This window comes from Gorilla gorilla, chromosome 10 (genome assembly GCF_029281585.2).
Source record: "Gorilla gorilla gorilla isolate KB3781 chromosome 10, NHGRI_mGorGor1-v2.1_pri, whole genome shotgun sequence".
Classification (NCBI taxonomy): Eukaryota; Metazoa; Chordata; class Mammalia; order Primates; family Hominidae; genus Gorilla; species Gorilla gorilla.
The window spans coordinates 111,373,971-111,397,985 of record NC_073234.2 but is presented as its reverse complement, the minus strand read 5'-3'; the positions used below and the strand labels follow the sequence as shown (position 1 = coordinate 111,397,985).

The 24,015-nt window shown below is 42.0% G+C and overlaps 1 protein-coding gene across 1 annotated transcript; it reads right to left on the bottom strand.

Moving 5' to 3' along the window:
* Positions 1-693: 693 nt before the first annotated feature.
* AMDHD1 (amidohydrolase domain containing 1) lies at positions 694-23,728 on the bottom strand. Its single transcript, XM_004053712.4, has 9 exons — positions 23,275-23,728; positions 16,606-16,712; positions 14,467-14,531; positions 12,478-12,755; positions 8,803-9,028; positions 6,931-7,055; positions 3,630-3,723; positions 2,897-3,057; positions 694-1,653 (listed from the first exon to the last, which is right to left on the bottom strand). The coding sequence occupies exons 1-9, from the start codon at positions 23,409-23,411 to the stop codon at positions 1,566-1,568; spliced, it is 1,281 nt and encodes a 426-aa protein (XP_004053760.1). The 5' UTR covers positions 23,412-23,728; the 3' UTR covers positions 694-1,565.
* Between the last annotated feature and the right edge of the window lie 287 nt (positions 23,729-24,015).

Here is a 24,015-nt window from a genome sequence, read left to right as displayed (position 1 = left end):
AGGCTCAGGCATGGCGGGCTGCAGGTTCCGAGCCCTGCCCCGTGGGAAGGCAGCTAAGGCCCGGCGAGAAATCGAGCGCAGCGCTGGTGGGCCAGCACTGCTGGGGGACTCAGTACACCCTCCGCAGCCACTGGCCCAGGTGCTAAGTCCCCCATTGCCCGGGGCCAGCAGGGCTGGCCGGCTGCTCGGAGTACGGGGCCTGCCAAGCCCACGCCCACCCGGAACTCCAGCTGGTTCGCAAGCGCCGCACGCAGCCCCGGTTCCCGCTCACGCCTCTCCCTCCACACCTCCCTGCAAGCTGAAGGAGTGGGCTCCAGCCTTGGCCAGCCCAGAAAAGGGCTCCCACAGTGCAGTGCGGGGGGCTGAAGGGATACTCAAATGCCACCAAAGTGGGAGCCCAGGTAGAGGAGGTGCCGAGAGCAAGCGAGGGCTCTGAGGACTGCCAGCATGCTGTCACCTCTCATGATGACAACAATGTGCAATGTTACCCTTAACCTTCCAGTGAGGGGCATTTTGAGTTGCTTTATATTGACTACAGCAAAGCCTCATTCATTCAGGCTCTATTAAACTGAAATTAGTGATCACTTGGAGAGTCAATCTTTACTTCTCAAATCATTTCTTAGCAAGTTTGGTAATGCAGTTGTGATTATAAAGATGATTGAAACACTTAAAAAGATTTCAAATCAACTTACATGGCTTTTAAAAACACCCATTTATATGTAAATAATTATCGACTCTTTACAAATAATTTTGTAATTTCCTAAAAACTCTAATAGACAACGCTGCTGATCTACTTCCAGGCTGAAAGGAAACAACAACAATAAGAGCGACAGCAAACATTTATTGAGAGCTGTAAAATGTGTTTCACCCAATTGTAATGTAAAGAATCAAAAGTTTTAAAAAATTTCCAAAAAAATTACATGATTGTAGTTGGTAAAAATGCACCCATTTCAGGAAGGCCCCTGTGCCTGTGTATAAATGATGTGTCTTGAATGCTGCTGGGAAGCTCTATTGCTGAGATTGAGAAGACCTTAGAAACGGAAGGACACTCTTCATCAGAGGACATTAATTCATTTGACAAGCATCTAGAAAATGAACTACTTGGGGAAAGGAAATACTATTTGCTTAACAGAAGGCTATATTTTAGCTTCATTGGGGCGTATCACTTAGATTTCTTTCGATCCCTCAATGGTCACTAAATATAGTTTAAAAACTGAGATGTGAAATACAGACACAAAATGGAAATTTTAAGCCAAGCCTACTTTTCCCCACAAAGGCATTTTTGTGATACCCCATCATATTAATCTACAGAATATTTGTAACCAATATTTGTGAAATAATTGGATGTTTTGTGATTTTAATCACAATAGGTTTACCTGTTTATATGTCAAATGCATGCGTTAAAATAAATCTATCCCTTGGGTTTTTTGAGTGACTTAAAAAGACATTGAAGTACATTTAGGTTTAAGTGATATAATTCTTGTAAATATTAAGGTGTTTTAACTTTTAATATAACTATATTGACTTATTTCATATAGTCAAAAAGTCTTCTCTTTTCAAATCTATCATGTTTTATAGATGAGTTTTCCTTTAGCTATAACATATTCAATTAATTCATGATGGCCTCCGAACTGGTAAATCAAATGCTCCCATCTAGAAAAAAATATATATATATATATTACTTCAATGTGTGCAAGTAAAAATTATTACTTTATCAATAAATGCTAATTTTAAAATGCATTCCCTACACATTTATTTACACCCAGTCAACGGTATTCGGGCTTTCTAAAAAACAGTATATAACTAACTGGTCTATGGTAAATCAAACATTGTTTAATAATATCATTTAAGTACTTGATCTTAAAATATTTGCTTCATTAAATGATACATAAATGTCACCATCAGCATTATATTCAATACAGGGAGTGGTTTCTGATCATTGAGAGAATTTTAAAGCAGGTGTCTCTGGAGGACTTGAGGTCCAAGGGCTGCAATGGGCTCGTAAGAGTCAAGTAGCCATAGGATTTACAACTTGTAGGTCTAGAACAGTAAGACCCTGATATGGTTTGCTGCTATGTGCCCACCCAAATCTCATTTTGAATTGTAGCTTCCATAATTCCCACATCGTGGGAGGGACCCAGTGGGAGGAAATTGAATCATGGGAGTGGGTCTTTCCCATGCTGTTCTCATGATAGTGAATAAATCTCACAAGATCTGATGTTTTTATGAATGGGAGTTCCCCTGCACACGCTCTCTTGCCTGCTGCCATTTAAGACATGACATTGCTCCTCCTTTGCTTTCCCCCATGATTGTGAGGCCTCCCCAGCCATGTAGAACTGTGAGTCAATTAAACCTCTTTCCTTTATAAATTACCCAGTCTCGGTATGTCTTTATTAGCAGTGTGATAACAGACTAATATCACACTGGAGGCCCAGGTGGCAACAGACTATGGGTGGGTGAGTGATAAGTCACCAGGAACAGGAAAACTAAGTTTAAGCTTTTGGGATCCAGTAGGCATGAGAAATCAGAGAGGGAATGAATCAGAACCAAGGTGACAAGCCAGAGTTGGGAGCAAGTTGAAAATCAGAAGCCGAGCAGAAAAACACAAACACATGCCAGAGGGCACAACCCGGCCAAAGTCCAGGTAAACAGAGCAGAAATCTGGAAATCCACGAAAGATACCGCCAGATGAAGAGATCTTGAAAATTTGGTCTACCCTGTTGTTTAGGGTCTGTCAGTAGATTTGCTCTTTGGAAAGGGATCAAGATAGAGGGGACTGGATAGTGTCTGAGTCCAGACAGAGTCTGACACTAATAATTAGTGGAAAAGGGATTTAGGCCTCATCTCCATACTTCAGTGGGCATAATATAAAAGAGCTAAGTTGAAGCACACTCACCGGGATGAATTGATGATAATGAGATCTCCCTGTTTGCCAACTTCCAACGATCCGTGTGTGTGAGACTTTCCCAGTGCATAAGCTGCATTGATGGTGGCAGCGGCCAAGGCCTCAGGCATGGACATTCTCATGTTTACACAGGCCAGATGCATGACCATTGGCTAAGGCAGGAAGAGAAAAGTGTTGGAGGAAAGTGACATATGGCAACTGCAATTTAAAACATTTCTCAACACAGCACAACAAATAGAGGCAGTTAAAGGTATAGGAGGAATTGGCTCAGTTGCAATGGGAAAAATCTAAGTTTATACATAAAGATTCTTAGACTTTGGAAAAGATTACTTTATTATAGGGATTGTGTATTTAATATTTATTGACAACTTTTCAAGACCACTTACTGCACACAAAGAAGTTCACTTCCACACTTACTAACTAAGACCTCTTGGAGTTTATGCTATTCTCTGGAGAAAGGAAATGGGTTACTGTAAAACTACAATACTCAAAGCTGAATCAGAAAATAATGCATGTAGAAGCTTCTCTCCTCTCTCTATGCCTGCAGGCATTTATGTGGGACAGAAAAATCCAATTACACTGCTGTCTACCCCTTTTTTTCTTGTTTCACAGAAAAATATTTTTAGATTTTTTATACTGTTTTAAAAGCTAGTGAAATATTTTTAAATTATTTATATGCTTGGTAGATACTCTGCTCAGAAAGGCACATGAAAAAAATAATTACCATTGAAAAGCAATATGCATTGGGGTTGAAATCACTTCCCAGAGCAACTATTACTCCTTCATCTAACATCTTCCTGGCTCGAGGTTGTTTCAGTCTAAGGGGAGGAAAAAAATATGTCAGTCTCTAGAATGGGAACTTTTGTAGAATAGCTGTTCAGAACAGAAGAGAACTTGAGACAGTCAACGCCTTCATATTCTGGAAGAAGAAGCAGAAACTCAAGATTAAATGATTAGTGGTAGAGTTACATATATAATCCCAGGACTCCTGATTTTTATCATTCTGCTTTTGCAGTTACTTAGATAAGACTAACATTTAATTAATGATTGTTTATCTCATCCATCTTTTTACATATTAAGGCATTCTTGCAAAGGGAGGAAAATATAACTTACAAATGGTTTTGGAATTTAATAAGCTTTTTGGTGACTCCCAAATTAAATAATAAACGAGGTTACACTATGCTTTTTTTTTTTTTTTGAGATGGAATCTCTGTCTCTTGCCCAGGCTGGAGTGCAGTGGCATGATCTCGGCTCACTCCAACTTCTACCTCCTGGGTTCAAGCAATTCTCCTGCCTCAGCCTCCTGAGTAGTTGGGACTACAGGCACCTGCCACCACGCCCAGCTAATTTTTGTATTTTTAGTAGAGATGGGGTTTCACCATGGTGGCCAGGCTGGTCTCAAACTCCTGACCTCAGGTGATCCACCCACCTTGGCCTTCCAAAGTGCTGGGATTACAGACATGAGCCACTGTGCCCAGCCACAATATGCTATTTTTATTAGTTTCCATTTTGCAATTTCCTATTCACATCTCTCCCTTTGCCCTCTTTTTTTTTTTTTTTTTTTTTTTTTGCCTCAAACATCTCTGTAGTTCCTTTAAAATCTTGAAGGCCCAGGAATTTAGTGTGTAAAATGTTTATACTTCTTCCTGGATTAGGCATCCCCTTGACCTCCCTGGTGAAATATTCTTTATTCTTTAGGACATATCTCAAAAGTGTTACATCAAAAATAAACAAAGCCTAAAAGCTCGTTAAAGCAATGAGGACAGATTTAATTTAGGAATAACTGCTGCAATAGAGAAAGAGTCCAGCAGAGATAATTCTCGTCCTAGAGTCACTCCCAGTCTGTGATCGATCATTTGTAGGACCACTTAAAATGTTTTTCAACAACGTATGAGAGGAGGTGAGTGAAGCAGAGACAGAGAGTGAGGAAAGGGTACAGCTTCAAATGTCCCTGCAAGTCATTTGAATGGCCCTCCCCCGCTTCCATAAATACTTACGGGTAAAAGAGGAAAAAGTGAGGCTGTAAAAGTATTAGGGCGCTCCATAAAAACCAAGGTGAATATTTCCTGAATACATTTAAATATTACATGCAAATATACATAAAATACATGATTAAAGCAAGCCCTTAAGTAGCGTAAGGCAATGGTTATTCTGGAAATGAGAGTCAAGAGAGGGTTCAGGGGAGAGCAGGGGGCCCTGCTGGTCTCTCCTGATGCAGAGATCAGAAAAATACAGAAACGAGAAGCCAGAAAGCAGAGTGTGGCCTTCACTTCGACTGCCCCTGTGGTCCTAACAGGAGGCTAAACCTGTCTGTGGCAATGGCAGATGACAGCCTCCGCTGGTATAGGAACAAAGTTCAGACTTTTAATGCTGAATTGCCCTCCAGTACCACAAAGTCTTAGGCTTTTGCTCCATGTCAACAGATTCAAGACTAGTTAAAGAAAGGCCTTTTTTTTTTTTTTTTTTTTTTAAGATGGAATCTCACTCACTCTGTTGCCTAGGCTGAAGTGCAGAGGTAAGATCTTGGCTCCCTGCAACCTCTCCCTCCTGGGTTCAAGCGATTCTCCTGCCTCAGCCTCCCAAGAAGTTGGGACTACAGGCGCGCGTCACCATACCCAGCTAAATTTGTATTTTAATAGAGACAGGGTTCCACCATGTTGGCCAGTCTGGTCTTGAACTCTTGGCCTCAAGTGATCTGCCCACCTCGGCTTCCCAAAAGTACTGGGATTACAGGCGTGAGCCACTGTGCCCAGCCGAAGAAAGCCTTTTCTTTCCAAAAAAATAAAAAACAAACAACTTATTTCTTGGGTGGTGGAGACAAATATTGATTGATGACTTAGACTGATGACACTTGAAATGCATAAGACATTGGTCATACCAAGAAACGTTATTGATATTTCCTAAGTATAGTCTACACTGTGTTTACTCTTTAAGAGAATAGTAATAATAATAAAAATGTATAATATCATACATGTGCATATAAAATCATAGTAGATTTGAGAAAAGCACTGAAGTATTCCTTTCTTCGCCCTTCTAAAAGTTACTCGGAGCCTGGTCTTACCTAACCTCAGTACAATTCATGTCTTGGGCTGGACAATTCTTTGTTTTGGGTAGCTGTTCTGTGCAATGAGGACTGTTTAGCAGCAACCCTGGCCTCTACCCACTAGATGCCAGTAGCATCCCCTAGTTGTGACAACTAGAAATGTTTCGAGACATTGCCAAATGTCCCCTGAGGGACAAAATTACCCTGGGGTTGAGAACCACTGTCTTAACTGCAGAATCACTCCCCATGAAAAAGACCACGTGTCCTAGCTACACAGAAAGCACCTAGTCCTAAGAGAAGATAAACTTCCTCTTGACTGCTGGCCTCCCAGACCACAAACTTGGATATCATGTAAGTAAGTGGTACAACGGGAAGTGTCAGAAGACCTCAGATCTCATACTGGTTAGAATCAGAGCAACAGTAATAACAGATGAACTAAGTGTATTCAATTCTTAGACAGCATACAGCAAAATATCTGGGGAGATTTTACAAAATATATGTCTCCTCTTTCCTCCCACCCCCAGGATTTATAAAGATTTATGACAATTATGGTACCCACTAACATCCCTTTAGAAAACAGCTCATGCAGATTCTGAATACTGCTAAATATCTTTAACATCTTATGCATATATTTAAAAGTATAGCACCTATTTCATTATTTACTAATTATAAAACTAATTCATAGTAATTCTTTTTAATTGGAAAATTCCAAAATCCATGAAAAAAAAGAAAAAGAAAAAGAAAGCACCATCTTCCTCAATAATCCTACCACTCAAAGGCAATCTGGGTCTAAGTTCCTTCCTCAGAGAAATTCGTTTACGAACATCAGTCCAGGGTTGGCATCTTCATTAGCTGAGTTTTCTTCATCTGCATTTTTAAGGGATTTGTAAGGGCAATGAAATAATGTCTGGGCACTTTGGACGTCTGTGTCTTCGCAGCTTGTACTTGCAGCTCTTGGGTCTGGGGTGAGAAACGACCTTACCTCAGCATGTAGGCTGTGGTGGGCAGAAGGATGGCAGAGCACCTGGCCGTTGCCATGGCAACGATGCCTTCATCACTCACTTCTTCCAGGTGGCTGATTGCCTGCGCTCCCAGTTCAGCCCCAAGCTAAGGAGAATGGGCAGAGAGGGAAAGATTTAACAAATAGCAACAACGAATCCATGAAGTTCCATTAAATTGTTTTGTTTGTTTGTTATTTTTGAGACGGAGTCTTGCTCTGTAGCCAGGCTGGGTGCAGTAGTGCAATCTCAGCTCACTGCAACCTCCGCCTCCTGGGTTCAAGCAATTCTCCCGCCTCAGCCTCCCGAGCAGCTAGGGCCACAGGCGTGTGTCACCATGCCCAGCTAACTTTTGTATTTTTAGTAGAGATGGGGTTTCACCATGTTGGCCAGGATAGTCTGGATCTCTTGACCTCGTGATCCGCCTGCCTCGGACTCCCAAAGTGCTAGGATTACAGGCGTGAGCCACCGAGCGTGGCCTAAATTGTTTTTCCCATAAAGAGAAACAGTGTTTTATTATTAAGATTTCTTGCCAACCAACCGTTGTAAGCCCAATCCCCCAAATGGGTGAAGGGTTTGTAATGGGCACTCATTTGAAAATTAGCTAGTGGGCTACTTCAAAAACTATTTTTAAACACAAATCCTTCAGACATTTTCTGAAACAGAAAACTTTATGAATCTTATGGCTCAGAGGTGAGATAAGGGGATCTAGAGCTATTTGGGAGAATTGGGAGGAATTGGTGTTTGCATGAAATGCGGTAGGTGAGGGAGAGGCAGCAGTCAAAATGATATCCAAGGTTTTGACTTAAGCAACAGACAGGTGATGGCGTCATTTACTGAAGCAGAAAATGGGACAAGACTTGGAAGCAATACGAAGAGATCAAGCTGGATATAAGCCAGTTAAGAGGCATGCAGGTGGGGTATCTATGTCTGTATTTATGCCCCAAGGGCTTGTTTATTTAGGTCTCAGGCTTTAGAGGAGAGAAGCCTAGACTCATGACTGTAGGGACTTTGTCTTACTGCTGAATTCTCAGTGCCTAAAACAGTGCCTGGCACACAGTATTCATTCAAATATTTGTTGAAAGGATGAATAAGTGAATTAATTTGAGCAAAGATATATGGATTTGAAAATCATCTTGTGGCTATTTTTGGTGTGCTCCACTAAAATGATTTGGATGCTGCCACAGAAAGATCTGAAAAGGTACAAGTGAAATTAATATACTGTGCTAGTGCGGCTTTGTGTGCCAAGCAAAATACTTTAGAAATTTACTAAAAGAGATCACTGAGGTAATTATTTTTCTTTTCTTTCCTTTTTTTTTTTTTTTTTTTTTTTTGAGATGGAGTCTTGCTCTGTCTCCCAGGCTGGAGTGCAGTGGCATGATCTCCGCTCACTGCAACCTGTGCCTCCCAGTTCAAGCAATTCTCCTGCCTCAGCCTCCCGAGTAGCTGGGATTACAGGCGTGTGCCACCACGCTAATTTTTTGTATTTTTAGTAGATATGGGGTTTCACCGTGTTAGCCAGGCTGGTCTCAATCTCCTGACCTCGTGATCAACCCACCTCGGCCTCCCAAAAGTGCTGGGATTACAGGCGTGAGCTACCGCGCCCAGCCAATTCTTTTGCTATTAATACTAATATCACCAGTGGATGATAATGAAAGTAAATCATCAGCAAAAAAGTAAGTTTTTAATAGAGGTCAGGGTTTTCAAGTCTCAACCAGACCAATCTGTACATTGTTCAAACAAATTTCCCCATTCAATATCTTTTCAGAGGGCTTTGAAGAAACTAATTAAGTTTCCCATAGCATGAACGTGCAAGAATGAATGTTGACGAGAGAAAAACTAAAAGTCAACCACACCTCAGCAGCCTTCATCGGGTGGAGTTCATCCCCATGGAAGTTAATCTGTAACCCTATATCTTTTCCACATTGAAGAATCCTTCTGGTGGAATCGAGATCAAAGACACCTTTCTCACAAAATACGTCGATATTGTCCACGTGTATTTCCCCATTTCTGCCAAGTTCCTTCAGCTTTGGGAGGTGGTTATTGATGATGTCATCAGCAGCTTCAGTAGCAGTTTTTCCTCTGGGGAAGAAAATGAGATTGCCATGGGCAAATATTAAAAAGTAAACACAAAAAGACAGGGTAATCTGGCACTTGAAGAACCTGAGGAGCAGTAGAGGTAAATGACTTCAAGCCTCAGAAAGGTAGAGAAAGACTCAAAGCTACAACTATGGGCTCTTAACTATTGGGCCATGTCTACATAGTGGAGGTATTGACAAGACTTCTGTATGCACTGACCCTATGCACAGAGACTCAAATGGTTTATCCATTCTGGCATACCTGTGTTACCTTTGGGGATGCCAGCAAGGCTACCTGGCTGAAAAGCTTAATTTGGCCGGGCACAGTGACTCATGCCTGTAATCCCAGCACTTTGGGAGGCCAAGATGGGCAGATCACTTGAGGTCAGGAGTTTGAGACCAGCCTGGCCAAAATGGCAAAACCCCGTTTCTACTAAAAATACAAAAATTATCCGGGCATGGTGGCATGCACCTGTAATCCCAGTTACTCAGGAGGCTGAGGCAAGAGAATTGCTTGAGCCAGGGAGGCGGAGGTTGCAGTGAGCCGAGATCGCACCACTGCACTCCAGCCTGGGCGACAGAGCAAGACTCCGCCTCAAAAAAAAAAAAAAAAAAAAAAAAAGCGTAATCTTCCTGTCAAGGACACTCAGAGGGCATCCTGGATACTCCCCCCGATGACCCACCTGTGGTCCCCTTATCTGAGCCCAGCTATCACCCTGCCTTTTTCTTCCTCCACAATGTTTCCTGAAGCACCTGCCTTAGCTTTCTGTCTCACTATCTGGGGATATGGGGGAGGAGGATAGTAGGAGGCTCTGAAATTCTCTCTAAAATTCTGGTGGAGTTGGGCATGGTACCTCATGCCTATAATCCCAGCAACTGGGGAGGCTGAGGCAAGAGGATTGCTTGAGCCCAGGAGTTTGAGGCTGCAGTGAGCTATGAGTGCATCACTGCACTCCAGCATGGGCAGCAGAGCAAGACCCTGTCTCTAAAAAAAAATTAACAATAAGAAGAGTAGATAAAATAAAGTTCTGCAGTAGTTATATGTTAGAAAAGCCTGGGCTTTTAGAGTCTGGTAGACACAGAGCTCTACCACATGGTGGCCATGTAACTTAGGAGATGCTCTTTAGCTGTTATTTGAGCTCAGGCTTTACCAATGGGAATCCAGATGCAGACCTCAGAGGCTCATTGGCAGATGGAGAAAATTTCTGTGAAACTTCAGCCCTATATTTGGCACACAGAAGGCTCTCACTCAGCAAAACCATTTGGGTAGGTGGGTAGAGGTGGACTATGAGAGACAGGCACTTATGCAAGTTATTCCTTTTTCTTTTTTTCTTTTCTTTTTTTTTTTCTTCTTTTTTGAGACAGAGTTTCGCTCTTGTTGCCCAGGCTGGAGTGCAATGGCATGATCTCGGCTGACCGCAACTTCCAACTCCCGGGTTCAAGTGATTCTCTTGCCTCAGCCTCCCGAGTAGCTGGGATTACAGGCATGTGCCACCATGCCCAGCTAATTTTGTATTTTTAGTAGAGACAGGGTTTCTCCATGTTGATCAAGCTGGTCTCAAACTTCTGACCTCAGGTGATCCACCCGCCTCGGCCTCCCAAAGTGCTGGGATTACAGGCATGAGCCACCGTGCCCTGCCCGCGCAAGTTATTTTTAATTCTCAAGACAATCATATAGAATAGGGTGGCATTTAGCTCTGTTTCACAGATGAGTAATTCATGTTCAGAAAAGTTAAGTCATGACCTCAAAATCACCCAGCTGGAAGTAGCCAAGCTGGATTCAAATCCAGGTCTGGCATCACTTCAAACTGAGACTTTTCCACCATGCCACACTATCCTTTCTACTGCAAAAGAAAACAGACTATTATACACTTTATATTCTGTTTGAAAAAAAATCTATGGTTTTCTATAGAGAATGACTCAAGAGTCTCAGTGAAATTTCAAGCTTTAATAATTTCAGAAATATAAATGCTAAAAACTTACAACAAAGATCACTGGAAATATTAAATATTTATGTCTTTTCTACACAACTAGTTTTGTTAATTTTGAAATAATAAATTTTAATGTTACTTTTTTAGTTCCTCTGATTGAAGATAACATGAAGAAGTTAATTTTTATTGATATTAAATATTTATATTTTTCCATTAAAAAGTGACTATAGCTAATAGTAATGTATTGTTTTCTTAAAAATTGTTAAAAAATAGATTTTAAGTGTTCTCACCACAAAAAGTGATAAGTATGTAAAGTAATGCATATATTAATTAGTTCGATTTAGCCATTTCACAAGGTATACATATTTTAAAACAACATGCTCTACACGATAAATATATTATTTGTCAATTAAAAAAATATATATATTTTTTGAGATAGAGTTTTGCTGTGTCGCCCAGGCTGGAGTATAGTGGCGCAATCTCGGCTCACTGCAACCTCTGCCTCCCGGGCTTAAGCGATTCTCGTGCCTCAGCCTCCTGAGTAGCTGGGATTACAGGCATGGGCCACCAGGCCTGGCTAATTTTTGTATATTTTTGTAGAGACAAGCCTTCGCCATGTTGGCCAGGTTGGTCTCAAACTCCTGAGCTCAAGCGATCCACCTGCCTTGGCCTCCCAAAGTGCTGGGATTACAGGTGTAAGCCACTGTGCCTGGCCTAAAAACGGAATTTATATTCCGAAGTTTACAAAATCAGATAAATGTAAAAGAAATTTAAACAATTAAATTTTAAAATAATGATTGTAAGTCTGTAGTATTATATTTATCTATCTAAGTTATCAATGTTTAAGACCACACTAAGACTTTGGAGGCACCTTATGCATGTTCAAGTCCTGGATTTCTTTTAGATAGTTCAGTCGGCTGTTGGAACCATGAGCCTTCCTATTTAGAAATTCCAGGACCAAAAGGAACTCTGGACAAATAAAACCCAAGTGCAGAAAGGAACAGAGTTCTCTACAGTAAGGCCATGTAGGAGGAACTTTTAGATAAAGGGGAAGGCTAAAATCATTTACAACAACAAAACAAAAATGTTTGCTGTTAAGAAAGCAACCAGATGAACAAAAACGAACCCCTTTGAGTCACCTAGACCACAAGGTTTGAGCTACCTCCTAAAGAGTGTTACTATTAATTTCTAAAGTGCTTTTAGAAATGCTAATTAATTATCATGGGAAATTATTCAAATTAATATGTGTAATTTTAAACGACCTACACGGAGCCATTTCTTTGTCTTAACCCAAAGAGCTTGAAACATCTCTTCTATCATAATTAAAGGACTAGCAGACTGATGAGGCTAAGCGATCGCCTTCCTAAAACCGAGTCTGCGGGATGAGTGGCCATTAGAATCAGGTCTTTCCAAAGACTTCTATCCATCTCCCTGCAAGAGCTAAAGTGCTAATGCACCTCCACCCCCGGGGTTCGTTTTCAATGCTCTGAGTTAAACCCGGGTCCCCACTGGCTGAGATTACTTAGGCACTGAATGAGCCCCGCAGTAGGTAGCCGAGATGCCGATGTCCAGCTCCCGCCGGGCGCGCTCTATCACGCGCAGCATCTTGAGCTCGGTCTCCAGGTCGAGGCCATATCCACTCTTGCACTCCACCAGCGTGGTGCCAGCCCTCATCATGCACTGGAGCCGTTGCTGCAAGGAGCGGAACAGCTCCTCCTCTGAGGCTTGGCGCGTGCGCTCCACGGTAAAGTGGATCCCTCCTCCGGCCTGGTGAATTTCCATGTAGGTGGCTCCTGCCAACTGAACACACGTCTCACCCTTAGGTCAGCACATGCCAGGAAGTTGCAGGGAGGTCTGAAGAATCTACTTCCAGGGGCAATATTATATAATGATTAAGAAGCCATATGGCATGGGCAACAACCCATCAGATTAGAAAGGTGCTGGGATACACAGTCCTGGAAGCCCCTAGTCTGCCAGACACTGGATTGTGGGGAGCTCCGAAGGGGTCCTGGGAAGAAACTGGAGTGGTAGAGATGGGAGATGTGGTGGGTGGCCTGTTGGGATCTTAGGGCAGTGAGGCCTGGCGCGGTGGCTCACGCCTGTAATCCCAACACTTTGGGAGGCCTAGGTGGGCAGATCACGAGGTCAGGAGTTCAAGAACAGCCTGACCAATATGGTGAAACCCCATCTCTACTAAAAATACAAAAATTAGCGGGGGCATGGTAGCACGCGCCTGTAGCCCCAGCTACTCTGGAGGCTGAGACAGGAGAATCGCTTGAACCCGGGAGGCGGAGGTTGCAGGGAGCTGAGATCGCACCACTGCACTCCAGCCTCGGTGACAGAGCGAGACTCTATCTCAAAAAACAAACAAGCAAACAAAACAAAACAAAACAAAACTGGCACAGGAGTATTGCAATATTTTAACAAGTTAATCAACCCGCAATGTGTACCTGCTAAGTATCAGCCCTCCCTCCATCCCTCAGCTTGTTTGAGAAAACAAAGCTTAGGCAATTCAGGAGTTGCAGGGAACCCCATTGCAATTATTCAGATCTCCACTAAAGCGGCCCCAGGAAGTTTCCTTGTCTCAATATTTGGCCATCCGAGTTTGGAGCTTGATCTTTGTCACTCAAAGAGGCTCTTTCTGGGGTCCCACTGGGCTCCAGTTACTCTGGGCAGCAAGGAGTGTGGTGCAGAGAAATGATGCAGGCCTGGGGTCTCCTGGCCAGAGTTTTCATCTGGGTTCTGCCATCCTCCAGCTGGTGACCCTAGTCAACACTCTTCCCTTCTCTAGACCCAGCTTTCTCCATCTACATAATGAGAAGATTGGACTGTAAATCTCTTTCTCCGTCTATACAATGAGAGGATTGGACTGCTTTTGGCTCTGAAATTCTGTGATTTAATAAAACAATCTTAAAAACAGCTCTAGTTTGTTGAAGAAGGTACATGATAGCTGAAGAAAAGAATTTTTTTTTCTTTTCCTGAAATAAGCCAGTTTAGCTGCTAGGAGGCACATCTTTTTTTTTCTTTTTTAAAAAACACGTGAAAATCTCTCCAACCAGGGATTTAGGAGTTGGTTACAGCTAACATAGGACTAACACAGATTACATTTTGTGATTCTTAATGAGTCTCAGTTTATAAGAGAAAAGTTAAGGTATTTTATTTTTGTGATTAGTAACATATTTTTCCAAGCTTTACTCCAATGAATGGCAATTTTCAAACTATTCCTTGGAGCCCTTTCAAAGGCTACTAGAGATAGCGATTTGGAATGGGAATGTGGGGAAGGAAAGAGAGGGAGACACTAGTGGGCAGGAATAGCCCTGTGTATAATACAATGATTTGGGGCAGTTATAAATAAGTTTTGTTGTCATTTGTTTCCCATACCCAAGCAAGTAAAAATATCCATTAAAAAATATGTTGACATATGTTGCAAAGCTTGATAGCCTACTAACTCTTCAGCAAAAGACTTCATATTTGTGCTTTATTTTGATTTGCCATGATTTGTTGCAGTTACCTTCATTGCAAATTCGTGAACTCTTTCACCAGCCCATACTGGATGTGTGTGTGCATCCACCAAACCTGTAATCAATAAATCAAGTTATCTTACAATTAAAAAATAGAGAGCACTTAGACAGCAGGCAAACAGCAGCACTACACCCCGCTGCTCTGGGGAAAGCGTGATGGTGGCCATCCATTTTGGAGGAGCATGAAAGGAAGAATTTGTCTGTCTGGTTCCCTTGATAGAGAGAAAAGAAGACTGCCCTGTTGTATGGTTGGTCTAGAAAGCTCTAATGAAGGAGGTGATGCAACATGATGAAAATATCCCTTAGAGAAATACAGCTCCTTTTGCTCAGTAAGTCCATGCTCACCAAATAAGCTTTTATTTTATTTTATTTATTTATTTTTGAGAAAGGTTCTCACTCTGTCGCCCAGGCTGGAGTGCAGTGGCACACTCACAGCTCCCTACAGCCTTGACCTCCCAGTCTCAAGCAATCTTCCCACCTCAGCCTCCCTAGTAGCTGGGACTATAGGCATGCACCACCACACAGGCTAAAATTTGCCATGTTGCCCAGGTTGGTCTTGAACTCCTGGGCTTAAATGATCTGCCTGCCTCAGCCTCCAATGATCTGCCTGACTCAGCCTCCCAAAGTGCTGGGATTACAAGCATGAGCCACTACTCCTGGCCCAAATAAGCTTTGAAATTAGGTTGTCAAGCCCCCTAGTTGGCAAAACCATGAACCTTATCACAAGGAATAATCTGGATATGAAAACATAATACTACAATCCCCTCCCCCTGCAACTCTGAGAAGGGAAAATGTGAAATCAGAAAGATTAATCTATTTTCAAGAAAGAAATGTATTTTAATTAAGGAGAAACTGTAAAGCAATCACTTGAAACTTTTGTTTATCCGGGTACAATTCAGTAAAGTGTGTCTTTCCAAAATGTTTTAGATACCTTATGGATTAAATGACTCATTATTGGCTCTGATTGGACTAAAATCAAAAGCCCCTACTCAGATTGCTTTCTGCTATATTCCTCTTTTTCATAACATTTCACCCTGACTTTGTCTCCTGACCCTCAAGAATCATAAGGAAGGCCGGGCATGGTGGCTCATGCCTATAATACCAGCACTTTGGGAGACCGAGATCAGCAGATCACTTGAGATCAGGAGTTCAAGACCAGCCTGACCAACATGGTGAAACCCTGTTGCTACTAAAAATACAAAAATTAGCCAGGCATGATGGTGCATGCCTGTAATCCAGCTACTTAGGAGACTGAGGCAAAAGAATTGCTTGAACCTGGGAGGTGGAGGTTGCAGAGAGCCAAGATCACACCACTGCACTCCAGCCTTGGTGACACAGTGAGACCGTCTCAAAATAAACAAACAAATGAAAACCCATCAGGTAGATGCTCTGTCAGATGTGTACAATAAACATTTAAAAGTATAAAAATTTTATATAAAAAAATATAAATATGAAGCCCTTTTGTTTGTGTAGAACTGAAAGTTTGTGAAACTTGTTTTGGATGATTATATGAAGCCATACAACATAATGTAGGAGATGATGGTTAATAAACTGATTCTGTTGTCAATCATTAAAGATACAAGTGAACTGCAGTGAAAGCTCTAGGATTTTTGTTTTTCTTTTTCTGCCCAGAGCTGGATCCTTTGTTTCACATCCTATACAAATTTAGGGTATTTCTAGTATTAGAGACAGCAGCTGCCTTGTTAGCCTCTCCTATGCCATGGATTAATAAAGTTCTTTTGACTGTTTTTGAACCTAAACATAACACAGCTGGTTTCTATTCAGCATGTGAGTGGGAAGAAGTGGAGTCGAATGAATGGGCTTGATTCCTAGGTTGTCTTTTTCCTGTTTAGGAACCTTGGGTAACATATTTCACCCTTAGCCTTCAATTTTCTAATCTGTAAAGTATAGATAATGATACCTCCCACACAGGGCAGTTATAAGGATTCAAGGTGAAACCATGTTTGAAAGCAGCTAGACATTCAATAATAGAAATTCAATACATGGAATGATGATTTTTTTTTAATATTATTTTGAGACTTTAAAATAAGCTGTTACTCTTCCTCTTTACATTTCAGGAGCAACTGTTAAAGCTACTTGTAGACCTTTACTGAAAAAGAGGTAAATACCTGGTAGAATACATTTCCCAGAGCAGTCAATTATTTCTTCAAAAGTTTCTCCAGAAAACTGTCTTTGAATAACATCAGCAGGACCAATAGCTTTTATAAATCCATCTCTGAAGAAAAATCAAGAAATAGTTATTAAATTTGGGGAAATCTTGTGAGAAATCTGATGAGTGACTTAAAATATGTTTTCAGATTCTTTGGTGTTAATTAGTCAACATTTACTGTGTTTCTATCTTGAACCTGAGTCTGGAAAAGTGTCTCTAGCCACATTCGAGGCAACTATAAAAGACCCAGATTAGCCAAAGCCCCCTCAGCAAAATGAACAAAACTGGAGGAATCACATTACCTGACTTCAAATTATACTACAGAACTATAGTAACCGAAAGAGCATGGTACTGGCATAAAAAACAGACACATAGACCAGTGGAACAGAATAGTGAACCCAGAAATAAGTCCATACATCTACAGTGAACTCATTTTCAGCAAAGATGCCAAGAACGTACGTCGGGGAAAAGACAGTCTCTTCAATAAATGGTGCTAGGGAAACTGGCTATCCATATGCAAAAGAATGAAATCAAATATAAATGGGTTAAAGACTGAAATCTAAGACCTTAAACTATGAAACTACTCAAAGAAGACCTTGGGAAAACTCTCCAGGACATTGGTTCAGGCAACAATTTCTTGAGGGATACCCCACAAGAGCAGGCAACCAAGCCAAAAATGGACAAATGGGATCACTTCAAGTTAAAAGGCTTCTGTACAGCAAAGAAAATAATCAACAATGTGACGAGACAACCCACAGAATGGGAGAAAATAATTTGCACACTATCTAATTGACAAGGGATTAAAAACCAGAATATATAAGGAGCTCAAACAGCTCAATAGGAAAAAACCTAATAATCTGATTAAGAAATGGACAAAAGATCTGAATAGACATTTTTCAAAAGAAGAGATACAAATGGCAAACAGGTATATGAAAAGGTGCTCAACGTCAATGATCATCAGAGAAATGCAAACAAAACCACAATGAGAGATCATCTTACCCCAGTTAAAATGGCTTTTATCCAAAAGACAGGCAATAAAAAATGCTGGCAAGAATGTGGAGAAAGAGGAACCCTTGTACACTGTTAGAAATGTAAATTAGTACAGCCACTATGGAGAGTATGAAAGTTCCTCAAAAACTAAAATGATCCAGCAATCCCACTGGTAGATCTATATGCAAAAGAAAGGAAGTCAGTATATTAAAGAGATGTCTGCATCCCATGTTAATTGCAGCACTATTCACAATAGCCAAGATTTGGAAGTACACTAAGTGCCCACCCACAAATGAATGGATAAAGAAAATGTAATACATACACACAATGGAGTACTATTCAGCCATAAAAAAAGAGTGAGATTCTGTCATTTGCAACAACATGGATAGAACTGGAGGATATTATGTTAAGTGAAATAAGCCAGGCACAGAAAGACAAACTTGGCATATTCTCATTCATTTGTGGGAGCTAAAAATGAAAACAATTGAGCTCATGGAGATAAAGAGTAAAATGATGGTTACCAGAGGCTGGGAAGAATAGAAGGGGAGAGGAGAAAAATGCGGATTGTTAATGGCTAGAAAAATATGGTTAGATACAGTGAATAAGACCCAGTATTTGATATCACAACAGGGTGACTACAATCAGCAATAATATGTTGCACATTTTAGAATAACTGAGGGAGTACGATTGGAATGTTTGTAACACCAAGAAATGATGAATGCTTGAGATGATGGAAACCCCATTTACCCTGATATAATTATTACACATTGTACGACTGTTTAAAATAACTCATGTACCCCATATATATGTACCCATGAAAATTTACAATTAAAAAAACTTTAAACGTCAAATATATGTAGCGGACAATTGCCATTTGTTCCCCAAGATCAATGTTACCTTTTTTTACACTAGTAGAGCCCTAAATTTTAGCTGGACACATGATGACCCAAAATACAGACTACATTTCCCCGCCTCCCACTAGCCAGGTGTGGCTATGAGACTAAGGTCTAGCCAGTAGGATTGTCTTCTTTTCCTATTCTTACTGGCTGGAATGCAGACACCATAACTAGAGATGGGGTGGCCATCTTGGGTCATGGAGTGAGTGTAAGAAAGTGGGCCATGCATGGGAGAGCAAGGCAGCAGGGGCCTGGCTCCTGAGGACCCCATGGAGTACTGCAATCAACTAGCCCTGCAGTCGTATGTCTGGATTTTCACATAGGAGAGAAATATACTTCCATCTTGTTTCAGCCACTATTAATTTAGGTCTTGGTCACTTACAACAAATTCGTGTTTCCAACATGGAGATTCAGGGCTATAAACCTGAGAGCTGGAATGTGTTGTGAAAAGCAGTTAGGATAAGGGATTCAGAACTGGGACAGAAGTGGTTGGGGTAACCTAACAAAATGTAAGAGTGGAAGAGCAGAAGAAACTGGATGGAAAGAGATGTTATGATAGGAAAAGGAATAATGATTGTGGGGGATTTGGGGAGGATAAACTTAGGGTGGAATAAGAAATTAAGTCTTGAAATAGAATTTAGTATCCTGATTAATACAATTCTTCATCACTAACAGCTTTTATCTGGCCCAGTTAGATAATCTACCCAGTGTGCAGCGAATCTGGTGGTGGAAAGGACCGGCAGGATTAGAAATTGACCCTTGAATGGGAAAGAACAAAGAGAATGCTCTTATGCAAAGAGTTAATGACTGACACTGCTTTAAGAGAGGTTGTTTTAACAAAGTCAAACCTAAGAAATAAATCTCTAACATTCTCCGTCTGTGCGGGAGGTGAATTTTGAGGGCACTAGGTCCTCTTCCTGACCCCACTAATCCCATGCTTATCTACCTTTCAACAGTGTGGTTCTCTCATTCATTGGTGGATGTACCTATGTTTGAACAAAGGCTTATGTTCCTTTGTTGAGGACATAATGAGGACAGTTATTGAAGGAAACCAACAAAAAACATTCCCCCAAAAGTGTTTTTTTAAGGTAGTCATTAAAATTACAAAGATACATATTACTGCTATGGTGAGATTTTCACTATTTATAACCAAATGAAAAAACCCGAATACAAAACAATATGCATAGTTTCCTTTTCTAAAGCATGCATTTTTATGTGATTCTATTTGCATAGGAAAACATCTGAAAGCAGAAGCACTAAATGTTGGTATTAGTTCACCTAATGATGGGGTTTGAGTGACTTTTTCCTTTTTGTTCAACTGTATTTTCTTTTCCTACAATGAACGTATAACACATATACTTTTTTTAGGGGATACAAATAATAGGCACACGTGGTTTTATTTACTTTGTATTCTGAGAAGTTTAGGAAGAAAAATTCTGCAGAGTCTTCTGAAAGTAAAGCAAATTAGCAAGCAAGACCCTACTTTAGGAGCTAAAGTATAATTATAGTGAAAACAGTAATGATGATGATTTAAGGAGGATGATGCTTCTTTGAGTGGCTCTCAGGGTGCTTTGTGAAAATTTAGAATTGGCACATACACTGTCTCAGTTTCTAAAACCTAAAAATTGGTCTTGTTTTATAGATAGATAAATCTGACACCTCTCCCGATCCTCCCATTGGTTCAGGCACCCCTCCGTGCAGTCTCTTATAATAAGCCTGCATGCACACATCTCTCTACCTTTGTGCTTACCATATTGTATTATAATTATCTTTTCATGTGTCTTGTTTCCCAGTAGACTTTGAGCTCTTTGAGGTCAGAACCAGTCTTAGTCATTTTTGCGTCCTCTACGCTGAGCACAATCTAACTACTCAGCACATATTTGTGAATGAATGAAAATGTCCTATTTTAGGTTCATTGTCCACCTGACAGTTTAATTGGCTTCTAGGAAGGAAAATATAACACCCACCAATTTTTCCTTCAACATTTTCCATTTTTGCCCCTCCTCTGAAGTGCTAAAACAAATGGTCCTTGTGTATGAATCTATATTTTAATTCGTGTTTGTTTTGTTCATTTAGACATTTTCATCTAGGTTTTAGCCTTTGGATGGGACAATTGTAAACTGGATGACAGTTTGTGCTTCTTTTCCACACCTGGGAGCCTCTTCAAGATTAACTGCAGTCTACACACACACACACACACACACACACACACACACAGAAAGAGAGAGAGAACTTAATTTAAGAATGAGATACCTTTAGAGACCTAAATGAATGAACACAATGGTGGAATTTACACCCTATGGCAGACAATCACTGAGATATTTATTTTTAGGAAGGGGGAGTTTCTGGTGTCCCTCAAACCATATTCTTTTCCAGGACTCATTTTATATATCTATAGCATATAGGGGATTAACTATTAGTTGATCTTACTGAGATTCATTCTAATCAGGACACACCATGGTATGTATATACTTGTTGAAAAAAAAAAACAACACACCGTTAAAATCCATCCAATTCTGGGCTTTGAAATGGAACTTTCTTCCACTTCTCTATGCTTTTAATCAGTACCCCTCTCCCTACACACACTCACACTCACAGCCTGTGTTCTTCTTGTCTACCAAAAGAAGAGCAGGATTAAGTTGTCCTTGAACACACAGGTTCTGCATAAGGGAAGTGATGTGAAAATTTAAGACAATCACCTAAATAATTCACCCTGAAAACACTTTTACCTTAAAACATTCAGATAATGAGGTGGGAGATATATTTCAAAGCACCTCAAATCACCAGATAATTATTCCAATTCTATACTTGATTTTTGCACCAACCTAATATATAAGACAGTGATGATAGTAAGTGACAATAAAAACAACACCATCCTGTACCGAGCTAATCATATTTGAATGGCAAAGTTCTCAATATTCTTGTAAATTCATTTCATTGTAATAAATCCAACAAACTGTGAGAACAATGTAGCAGACTCAAATGAAAAAGCCCCACCTTCCAGACCACAAGTCAGCTCCCTCCTTTTCCTTTCCCTACTTTTTGTGGTTTTGATGTGAACATAGAACATGTCTTGGAACCCAGGACTTCATGTTGGTGCATTAGTATCATTTTATTTATGTATTTATTTATTTTTGAGACAGAGTCTCGCTCTGTCACCCAGGCTGGAGTGCAGTGGCGAGATCTCAGCTCACTGCAACCTCCGCCTCCCGGGTTCAAGCGATTCTCCTGCCTCAGCCTCCCGAGTAGCTGGGATTACAGACGTGTGCCGCCATGCCCGGCTAATGTTTGTATTTTTAGTAGAGATGGGGTTTCATCATGTTGGCCAGGCTGATCTCGAGCTCCCAACCTCAGGTGATCCACCTGCCTCAGCTTCCCAAAGTGCTGGGATTGCAGGCGTGAGTCACTGTGCCTGGTCGCATTGATATAATTTTTATAAGATACTCCAGTCCCAACCCAGGTACATATTTTTCAACTTTCTAAGCAAAATTTTAAATAATATTTTCATAGTAAATTGGGAATGTTTTCATCCCTTAATTAAAAATAAACCAGTCAGGCTGGGCGTGGTGGTTCACGCCTGTAATCTCAGCACTGGGAGGCCAAACCAGGTAGATGGCTTGAGCCCAGGAGTTCAAGACCAGCCTGGGCAACACAGTGAGACATTGTCTCTACAAAAAATACAAAAATTAGCCTGGCGTGGTGGCGTGCACCTGTAGTCCCAGCTGCTCCTCAAGCTGAGGTGGGAGGATGGCTTGAGCCTGGGAGGTGGAGATTGCAGTTGAGCCTGGGAGGTGGAGCCAAGATCATGCCACTGCACTCCAACCTGGGCAACAGAGCTAGACCCTGTCTCAAAAAAACAAAAAATAGGCTGGGCGCAGTGGCTCATGCGTCTCAAAAATAAATAAATAAATAAATAAATAAATAAATAAATAAATAAATAAATAAATAAAATTAAACCAACCCACAGTCCCTTAAAAGCTGGGCTCTTGCACAACCCTAAACTGCCTCAGATAAGCCGTGGTCAGTTTGTGAGACTCATTCATCGTGTGCAATTGTGGCCCCATGGCACCCTTTGGATTCAAATTCTCATCCAACTTCCCTTGCTACCCCAGGTCGCCCTCAAACTTTGTTCTTTTATTCATATCTGGCAGGAAGCTCAGATGAGTAAGAGAAATATCTTGTTTTCTGATGGTCAAATCTTGATTTATTATCACTCAGGGCCATTATCGTCTAAATGTTCTCCGTGGTTCTAAAGCTTTAGTGTACGAGATCACGGGGATGTGAAAGGTACTTTTGAAAAATTCAGGTCTCAGAACTCCAGCCCCAGTGATGCTGATTCTAAAATTCTAGGGATAGGGAGTGGGGGACGCAGGTGGAATCAGAAATCTGCCGTAGGAATAAAATAACCACAGGCCACCCTGACAAAGGTGGTCTCCTGGCCTCCCTTTAAGAAGCACTGGGGAGGACCTCAACCCCTTCTGACGGTTGGACAGTGATATTTTACCAGCAGAGGCAGGACCCTGATGCGTTCCAATGGGGTGTTCCTCTCTGAGCTCTTTGGACGGAATGACAACCCCAAGCAGCAGAGCGTGTTAGCAACAAGTACCCCAAAGGCTGGCTTGCCCGTGTATCTCTGTGCGGGGACGCTTTCACGGCGTTGTTTCCCTCCAGAGTGCACAGTGAGAGGAAGAGCGGCCAGCTCCGCCCGTGGCGGTCCCCACCCTGCGCGCCCGGCCACTTACTTGCCCACCACCAGGCTGGCGCCTTCCAGCACCGCCAGGCTGCGCAGCGCATCCCGCGCCAGGAAGCGCTCGCCGCGGGCGCACACCAGCACCACTTGCTGCGCGTTCTCCAGCAGGAGGCTGTGGCCGCCTGCCATGTCGCCTCGCGCCGAGGGTCGCCGGGAGGCCACCGGGCTCGGGCCACCGGCAGGACTCAGTGGAGGACGAAAAGCCGCAGCCTGCGCTGTCCGGGGCTGGGAGGGTGGGGCGGGGGCGGGCGCTCGCAGCCGCTGCCCTTTGCTCGCCTCCCCCAACCACAGCAACGGGGGCGGTAATCATTGCAAGAATGGCAACGAGTAATAAACCTGATGAGGAATCCTCTCTTTTTTGGTCGTCTTGTCCCGTCCCGAGTAAACGAGATGGAGACTAGTGTCCCTGCTTTTCAGATAAGGAAACTTAAGCTTGGTCACCCCGAGAGATCAAAGTGAGCTGTGTGGATCACGTGGTTATGTGGAAGCGCGTCAAGGGGTGGCTGGGTGAGGGCACCCGGAGTGTTCGGGAGTGAAGGACCGGAACCTGGGGTAGAGCCCCGGAAGGGGGGCCATGGGGGAAACCTCTGCCCGGGGGGTTGGGGTGGGAGCCTGGAGATAGCGCTCCTGGAGAGGGCAGTGTAGGGGAAAGCTGTGCCCAGGGGCAGGGACGAGAGCTTGGAGGTAGAGCCCTGGGAGAGGACAGAGTGGGGGAAACCTCTGCCTAGGGTGC

Bases quoted from the DNA above. Each gene is read 5' to 3' on its own strand.
- AMDHD1 (XM_004053712.4), bottom strand. From the start codon at position 23,411: ATGGCAGGCGGCCACAGCCTCCTGCTGGAGAACGCGCAGCAAGTGGTG. The intron at 14,532-16,605 runs GTATTTACCTCT...TATTGATTACAG, and splicing joins TGGGAAATGTATTCTACCAG to GTTTGGTGGATGCACACACA. The intron at 1,654-2,896 runs GTGAGTGTGCTT...ATTTTTTTCTAG, and splicing joins ATTATCATCAATTCATCCCG to ATGGGAGCATTTGATTTACC.